Source organism: Lacerta agilis, chromosome 16 (assembly GCF_009819535.1).
Source record: "Lacerta agilis isolate rLacAgi1 chromosome 16, rLacAgi1.pri, whole genome shotgun sequence".
NCBI lineage: Eukaryota > Metazoa > Chordata > Lepidosauria > Squamata > Lacertidae > Lacerta > Lacerta agilis.
This window is the reverse complement of record NC_046327.1, coordinates 36,592,152-36,600,599: the sequence shown is the minus strand read 5'-3', so window position 1 is coordinate 36,600,599 and position 8,448 is coordinate 36,592,152. Positions and strand designations below refer to the sequence as shown.

Here is an 8,448-nt window from a genome sequence, read left to right as displayed (position 1 = left end):
GTGGGAAGAAGAGAGTTTGCAAAACTGGGTCGCTTTTGGGCCGAGCTGCTTCTTTCTCGCCGCGATAAGAAAGCAGAGGAGTTTGAAGGCAGCTAGCAGGAGCAGGAGGTGAGTGGGGTTGAATGGGGAGAACAGGCGGCAGCCGGCAGAGGCTGCTTGGCAGAGAAGGGCGAGGGAAAGGGTCTCCCACACCCCCAGGCAGAGAGAGAGGGAGAGGCGCCAAGGCAAAGGTCGGAAAGGGACCCTCCCTCTTCTCCAGGGGCGCCCCTGGTTGTGAGAAGCCGGCCTGGGCTTCTGATTTCATCCCGGAACGTCCCATAGGAATGTTCCCTCAGGACAGGGGTGCCCAAACTTTTTTCCAAAGAGGGCCAGATTTGATTAATTGTGAGGGCCGACCAAAGTTGTTCAGCTTTTTTTTTTTTTTTAGGATTTTACCCCAGGAGATAAACTGTCACAGGGGCCGGATTAAACCGACCGGCGGGCCGCATTAGGCCCCCGAAACAGATTTGGGACATGCCTGCTTTAGGATTTCCCTCTTTTCATGGGAGAGATGTGGCAGGGTATCGGGGCGCAGGTGGGGAGCGGTGGGCTTGGGGATGGAGAGCACCAGGTGGCTGGCTGCCTGCTTGCTGTGAGAGAAGGAGGTGAAGGTTATTACAGTAGGGAAGGGAGAGGAGGACTGAGGGATTCGCCGCATCTTTCCTTACACCTCTGTATGTGCATATGGGACGAAGATTTGGCTCACAAAAGAAATTATTGTACCCAGATTTCTAGAATTCTTAATGTGTTTTTAGTTTATTCCTGGTTTTTATTTTTTGAATGTTTTATTTTTTTTAATTTATTTTTAAAAAGTTATTGTACTGTTCTTTTTGTAAACCACTTCGAGGTTTTTCTACAACCAAGAAGTGAAATAAATAAATACAGACAAAAGTGCAATAAATATCCACCTAAAACATTTGAGAGCCACTTCTTGAATTTGTGTTGTTGTGTTGCTCAGAGTGCTCCTCTGATTAGAGGACCAATCTAAAAAAGAATGGGATGCATCAGGGATGACGGGTGGAAAGAAGGCATACCCTCAAAATACTTCTCAAAATTACCACTTCTCTTCAAGCTTTCATTCACAGTATATTTGTATTTAATGTGTTTAGTAAAATCCCTGCACCACTAACTAGTGGTCTTTGCTACCCTTTCACACCTCCACCTCAAAACTAATTTTTCTAGATCTCAGGCAGGGGTCAGCAAACTTTTTCAGCAGGGGGCCAGTCCACTGTCCTTGTGGGGGGCTGGACTATATTTTGGGGAAAGAAAGAAATCCAATGCCCCACAAATAACCCAGAGATGCATCACATATAATAAAGTGCAAGTGTCTCTGCGTCCAGTCCCTGTGTCCGTGGGATTGTGCTACTGCGCATGTGCCCCACGGACAGCTGTTGGGACTTGGAACACAGAGACTTTGGGCAGCCGGGCGAAGCTGTTGAAGCGGCGGGTGTGTGCGGGCATGCGGCGGGTGCGCGCTCGCGTGGACGTACTTCTAAGCGGCAGCGGCCGTTACAAGTGGCGGCGGGCGAGCAGTCTGTTTTTAAAAATGTTTCACCACATATGTTCTAGCGCCCATTAATTTAATGGGTTTAAAGCACTAGTTTTAAATAAAAGCACATATTCTACTCATGTAAAAGCACCAGGCAGGCCCCACAAATAACCCAGAGATGCATTTTAAATAAAAGGGCACAAACTACTCATGTAAAAACATGCTGATTCCGGGACCGTCCGCAGGCCAGATTTAGAAGGCGGTTGTGCCGGATCCGGCCCCCGGGCCTTAGTTTGCCTACCCATGATCTGGGGTAAATCAAGGCAACAGAGGTGCTTTGGCAATAGTTTTTGCTGGGTGTGGACTTGCAACAGTTTCTCCATTTCTATAGGGTTGGCTTACGTAACTTCAGTTACAACCTGTTTCTCACCATTGCACTGTTTTGCTTAATCCTGTTGTTTAGCCTAGTCATATATTTTTTTCTTTTTTTAAATGTTGTGACAGCCCTCAGGCAGAGGTGAGACGGCAGAATGTGGTGGTGCCACCTGCAAGTTGCAACAGAACCTTCTTGGCAGGGGAGAGGACTACATACCAAGAGCCATAGGCAAATGTGATAGGTTGCAAAACATTCTGCTGTTCTCTTTGGCAGGGACAGCTGACACTCTTACCTCAAGGATTGCCAGGGATGGGAAGATGCCCCTTGAGGTGAAATGGCCCTTTCCCCGGTCCCCGCATCTGCCCTGGACCTTGGCCAGCAGGGTGGTCATGGGCTTGGTGGGCACCTACAGCTGCTTCTGGACCAGTGAGTACCGGTACCTGTAACTTCTGCCCCTACACAGCTAGTGTCACAAAAGGGACAAAAAGAGTTCATGGCAGGGTGTGCAGAAATGCTTGATGGCATTGCCATTTAGGCTCCCTGGAAGACTGCAGCAGTACAAGAGACTCATGCTTTGCCTGGAGCTCAGGAAGACATGTGGAGATTCCTTAGAATCTTAATATGCAGAAGTGGAAGGGATCCCGAGGTTTTGACTCACTTCTGCTGGGCAGGGAAATGGAGACTGAGCTCTTGGGGTCAGAACTAGATTAGTGACAGGGTTGGGCATAGGGGTGGGTGGGGGAACCGATTTCCACCTGAGGGCCAAATTGACTCTTGGGGAAACTTCTGGGGGCCATATGCCAGTGGTGGGTGGAGCCAGAAGCAAAAGTGGGTGGAACAAGAGAAAGGACTCTTGCCTTTGTGTAATAGGTTACATTTCACCTGAGCAGAAGCCAAAGGCTCCTACACAAGCATCTCTCCATTCAGGCAAGCAAGAGACAAAATCTCTCAGGAAGCAGGGTGAAAAGCAGGGCTAAGAAGTGATGCAGCCAGAGGAGAGTTTTGAGGCCAGATAGAGAGACCTGGAAGGCCACAATCTGGCCCTGGACTTGTTATGGGAGAAGAGAGAGGACCTGGTGAATGCAAAGCCAGTGAGGGAGGGAGCTGTCCATGTGCTCCATTGGTTTACATATCTTGGCCTCTCCCTCTGCTTTATAGCCACTCAGTCTTGCCTGAGGGCCACCAGAACCCAGGAGCCAGGCCTTGTATAAAGCTAGGTCTCCTGTTTTCCCCATTTCTCCCCATCCCATGCCCCTAATGAGAGCTCTTGTAGCTCATCTCTGCCAAGAGTTCGCTAGGTATCTTTAGGCAACCCATTCACTACTAGCACTCTGGCAGTGGTGGACGTAACAATATGGGCCTTGCAAGGTTGTTTCAAGGGTTGCAGCAAAACAATGTGTGCATCTCAGTGGGGCAGCTTGCACTTTGAATGCAGAGTGTTCTACGTTCAATCCTTGGCATCTCCAGGCATGTCTGGGAAAGACCCCTGAACCCAGGACCCAGACCGTTCCGCTGCCAGTCAGTGTAGCCAATACCAAGGCAGCTTCCTATGTGAACTGTGTGTAATGCTTTGGCCGGGCTTAACCGTCCCAGGGTCCTTGACCTTTACATTTACCTAATGCTTTGCTCAAAACTGCCATATGACTGCTAAATATGGAAAGCCACAAATTATTGCAGCTATCCATTGTTATTAATGACTAGACAGAGCACTGGAAACCTAGACAGAGCGATCTATCTTGCTCCAGTCTGAATTCGAGCCTAGGGACTCCTCAACCTTTCTCTCTATACTCTCTTTGTACCTTTGCTGTCACTGAGCTGTCATTTTGCGCTCCCCCCTTTCAGGGTATATGAACCAGCTGAATGTCCATAACGAAGAAGTGCTGTATGAGCTTATTGAGAAGCGCCAGGAAGGCACCCCTCTTTTGACGGTCTGCAACCACCAGTCCTGCATGGATGATCCACATCTGTGGGGTAGGGTACTAGAAGGGAAGTGCTGCCACCTGGTGGGTGGGAAGGGGAAGGTATTGCTCTTTTCTTCTTTTTTGAGAGACCAGGCCAATCACCTTCTTGAGGTCTGGAGCACAGTGGGCAAGAATGGGTGCTCCACCCCAATCCCTTAGGACCTGTGTTAAGTTGTGGGTGGACACAGCAGACGACACAGTGATTTCCAAGCAGCTCTTGTTTATTCTCAGGCTGGAACAAAAGTGAGTTGAAGAGCTCAGCAGCCTGCTTATATAGAACTCAGCTACAAGCAACAGTAACAACTTTCTGTAGTTACCCAATCCCTGAACGTCACTTTTCAATCCTTCATTTGCATGTGCAGACCTGAGTGAAAACAGCAGCAGAATGAACTATATACACACACCCCTAGTGGCCTAGGGTGAGAACCTCAATACACAGCAACCTTCATGAAAGAGACTTGTCTTTCTTAAGGATGAACCCCAAGCCTGACTCCTGTGCATGCAGCATTTTCCTGCATTAGCTTTGGTAGATTTAATTTGGATTGTTCCCTGTATTAATGTAGTTGTGCCTCCCCCAGGGATCCTGAAATTACGGCACGTCTGGAACTTGCAGAAAATGCGCTGGTAAGTATTGGGAAAGGAATGAGCTGAGATCTACAGGGATAGGGAGGTATACAAATTGAAATAATAAAAATAAAAGCTCCTGGGTGTCTGTAGGGCTGCCCATCACATTCAGTTTGAGCTTCCAAGGTTTTGGAGAGCCCAGATGAAAACCTGGCTGAGCATGTTGTCACGTGGTTTTAACAGCCTCTGTGCTCTCCCAGGACTCCAACAGCTGCAGACATCTGCTTCACCAAGGAGCTGCATTCCCGTTTCTTCAGCCTTGGGCGATGTGTACCTGTCTGTCGTGGTAAGCGGATGGTTTGCTTAATAGACATGGGGCAGGCAAACAGCTCTTGGGTTATAAATGGGGTGGTTGCCCAGACAAGGCTTGGGCCATGGACTTCTGTACCGAATCCACGCCTGAGAAGTAATTCACTTACTCAGTTTGAAGCCTTGTGCCTCCATTTCTCCCCGCCTCTATTTTCCAGCTGACATCTGTAAAATGGGAATAATAGTGGCTTATCAACAAGGATGCTGTGAAGAGATTTTTAATCACTTTACAAATGAAAAGGGTTCTAATTAAGCATCACTCTTAAAGGCAAAAATCTGCTTTCTTTTTAATGCGTATGACTTGTCTAGGCATAGTGAGAGAATGTTTTGGTTAGGGCTGCATAAGCCCTCCATGCGGGATTGAACTGCCATTAATCTGTTCATTCTCCCTGCAGGAGATGGAGTCTATCAGAAAGGCATGGACTACATTCTTGAGAAGCTCAACCATGGAGACTGGGTTCACATGTTCCCAGAAGGTAGGTAGCAATGCTTGGAAGTGGTTCTGTGAGCATACTGGGCTGGGGGGTGGCAGGTAGATAGATATAGGTGTGGTGGTGATATTGTCTGCTTCAGAGGCTAACCTACACTGCCCACCAATTGCCCTAACTGTTCTCCATCTTCCTCTTCCAGGCAAAGTAAACATGACTCAGGAATTCATGCGCTTCAAATGGGGTAGGTATTTTTTAGCAGGAGAGGAGCATTCTGGGGCCATTTCATCCTCTCTAACTGCCCTTCCTCTTATTTCTTCCAGGCATTGGGCGTCTTCTGGCTGAATGCCGCCTTCACCCCATTATACTGCCACTCTGGCATGTAGGTGAGACCTGAATCAGGAGAGGGACAAGGTCTGACATTAGGCAGGTGGCAATGGCATAGGTAGAAGATATAAGGGTTCTCAGATTTCTGGTGGAACAGGACACTTGTCTTCATTTAAGATCTGTGTAGAAAGGTTGATTTTGGCAGGGACCAGATTTCCCACCCAAGGGTGCTTCCAAAGGCAATGCCCAAAGTGTGCACAAGGAAGGCTGGCAGAATGTGACACAAACTAACACTCCATCTTCCTTTCCAAACCAACATTTTGTATTTCAGAAGTAATTTAGTGAGAATATTGAGATTCAGGATGCAGTAATGAGTTTTGGAAAAACCAGCATGACCTCTTCTTCTCACTTGATGCTGGAGGGTACCCTGGAACAAGTAACTCCTCCCTTCTGCTTCCAGAGGTAGCTCTATTTAAACCTTGTTCTCTGAAGTGGGAGGAGCCTCTCCCAATTTTCTGCTCTGCCGCTGCTGAGTGAGCTGGGGCTCCACACACAATTCCAACATTTATCTAGCACTTGATTTTTATTTTTGGTAAAATCTTACAAACATTAAAACTGTTAAAGCCAGGTATTTTTTAAAATCAAAATATAATTAAAACACATGCCAATTTCTACTTTTAGCTGTATGTCTAACCTACTTGCATAATCCACATGGAATGCTATGAATTTAGTAGTGGAGGCTTTTTTTCAGTTCCTGCTAAAATGATCCCTTCTGTACAGCTATTAAATACACAGGAATCCTATTCCATTTTGTCATTTTTTAATATATATATGGCTTTTGGTGGGGCTGGGATCAAAACGATAACTGTTTGTGTTGTTGTTTCTCCCCCCTCCCATCTCCCTAGGAATGAATGATGTACTCCCCAATACACCCCCATACGTGCCCCGTGCTGGGCAGGTGAGTGTTGGAGATGGGAAGGAGGCGCTCCTAGCATTGCAGACGGGAGTGGCAGGGGATTCTCAGTCACCAGCAAGTTGAGGACTTGTGCAGGTGAAGCAATTTGCCTCCCTTGTTACCGGTTTGCTCATGCTGCCTTTTCTTTTTGTTACAGAAGGTCACCGTGCTAATTGGGAAGCCATTCAGTGCCCGTCCCCTGCTGGAGCACCTGCGGGCAGAGAACAAATCAGCGGTGAGCGCAAAGTAGGGAAGAAATAGGATGGCTGATCATTAAGGGCTTGACATACTTCACTGATGGGTTCAGAGCTGGATTCATACTTAAGGTTCATTCTCTACAGAGTTGGTCACTAGTAAAACAGGGGGCATTGCAGGGATGAGCAGTTACAAATTTCCCCCCAATGAGGGAAGACTGTGTGCCAAGCCTGCTTCTTATGTTAGCCTTTCATAAGAACATGAAAAGAGCCCAGTGGCCCTTCTAGGGCACCATTCCGTTCTCACAGTGGGTGGCCAGATGCCATAAGTGCAACAGGACTCTGCCCACCTGCCATTCTCAGCAACTGGTATTCAGAGGCATCATACCTCTGGCAGTGGAAGCAAAACACAGCCACTGTGGCTCTCATATAATTCCCTGAAACATGGGACTATTCCTTTTTATAATACAATTGGAAACCGACAGCCATGTTTCTAGATGTGGGAGAACGATGATGAGAATAAGTAAGACTGATCTGTTAAGAGAAGCAGAAGTATTTATCAGCTGTTGAAGGTATGATGAGTTCAGGCTGGCATTGATGGGGATGGGAGAGACTGGGGAGTGGGGGCTCAAGCTTTGCCTGCCTGGCTGATTTATAAATTGGTCCACCTTAGCTGCATGATGATTTTATGATTTATGCGTCAGGAGTCTTTGAGATCCCAAATGATGGCTTGGGTTGGGCCCCAGGCTTGTGCATTTGTTTGAAATGGAGGTGGGGAATAGTTCTTGGGATACACCTGCTCTTGATGTACCCATCCGCACATAGGCAGAGAGCCGGCGTGTGTTTCATTGACCTGCTGACTATGGCTCCTTGTGTTTGCAGATGGAGATGCGGAAAGCACTGACCGATTTCATTCAGGAGGAGATCCAGGCACTGAAGGACCAGGCCGAGAGACTGCATCAGACTTTCAAGCTTCAGGGCTAGCGATGTGAACAGGATGAGCACCAGAGGCTCTTCCACCAAAGCATGGATTGTGCAGTACTGTGCGGCACAATGCATGGACTACCTCTGACGTTCCCACTTTGCCACCTGTTGCCCATGCCACGCGCCACAAGTGGACTGGCATTGCATGTAGAGATGGATGAAGGCTCCCTACATACCTCATGGAGCCCCACCCCCCACCCGTGTGCCTCACGCTCTGTTGTTGTGCTTGTCTCCCAAAGGGAGGGAAGAAACGCAGAAAGACTATTGAATGTGGAGTTCCCTGTGACCAGGTGCTGGAAGGAGCTTGGGCCCAGACTGGCAGCTATTGGTGATGGATGTACAGGACCAAGGGGAGGAGTTGGGGAGGGGGCGGTAAAGCAGGCTCCGCCCCTCCTTGCAGTGATCCCTTTTTGCACCAGCCTGCATTGCTTAGTGGGGGCTGGAAAGGATCGGTGATTGATTCCATCAGTTCTCTCCTTTTTTGTAGAATATTGGCCCCAATGTGGATTTTATACTTGGAAATTTTTCCAGTAAATGATTTTAAACCCTGCTGCAGCCTGTGCTGAGTTCTTCTGGTGGCTGGGGGGGAGGGGAGGACTGGCATTGGCTCTCTGCACATGCTGTTCTTTGTTCAGAAAGAGAGACACATGCGAAGGATGCCTCATCTGTTTATATCAGTTTGCCTCTGTTTATAGGAGCCTTTCCTAGCGAGGTGGCTGATGGGATTTGTAGTGCAAAACATTTAGAGGATGCCAGGCTGAG

General features: G+C 48.1%; 1 protein-coding gene across 3 annotated transcripts; it reads left to right on the top strand.

The window, feature by feature from the left end:
• Positions 1-8,236, top strand: TAZ (tafazzin). 3 transcript variants are annotated; one of them, XM_033172737.1, is made up of 11 exons: positions 1-100; positions 2,176-2,330; positions 3,747-3,875; positions 4,444-4,489; positions 4,690-4,775; positions 5,194-5,274; positions 5,429-5,470; positions 5,550-5,612; positions 6,459-6,511; positions 6,666-6,743; positions 7,585-8,236. In XM_033172737.1, exons 2-11 carry the CDS (start codon positions 2,222-2,224, stop codon positions 7,684-7,686), a joined length of 789 nt encoding a protein of 262 aa, XP_033028628.1. In that variant the 5' UTR covers positions 1-100; positions 2,176-2,221; the 3' UTR covers positions 7,687-8,236. The 3 variants fall into 3 exon arrangements, with proteins under 3 accessions (XP_033028628.1, XP_033028629.1, XP_033028630.1); XM_033172738.1 differs by having other exon boundaries at positions 1-108; positions 2,178-2,330; XM_033172739.1 differs by lacking the exon at positions 1-100 and adding an exon at positions 213-230 and having other exon boundaries at positions 2,178-2,330.
• Positions 8,237-8,448: the final 212 nt, after the last annotated feature.

Coding starts and splice junctions, on each gene's coding strand:
- TAZ (XM_033172737.1), top strand. CDS start 2,222: ATGCCCCTTGAGGTGAAATGGCCCTTTCCCCGGTCCCCGCATCTGCCC. Junction 5,471..5,549: donor ATTCATGCGCTTCAAATGGG/GTAGGTATTTTT, acceptor TATTTCTTCCAG/GCATTGGGCGTCTTCTGGCT. Junction 5,613..6,458: donor ACTGCCACTCTGGCATGTAG/GTGAGACCTGAA, acceptor CCATCTCCCTAG/GAATGAATGATGTACTCCCC.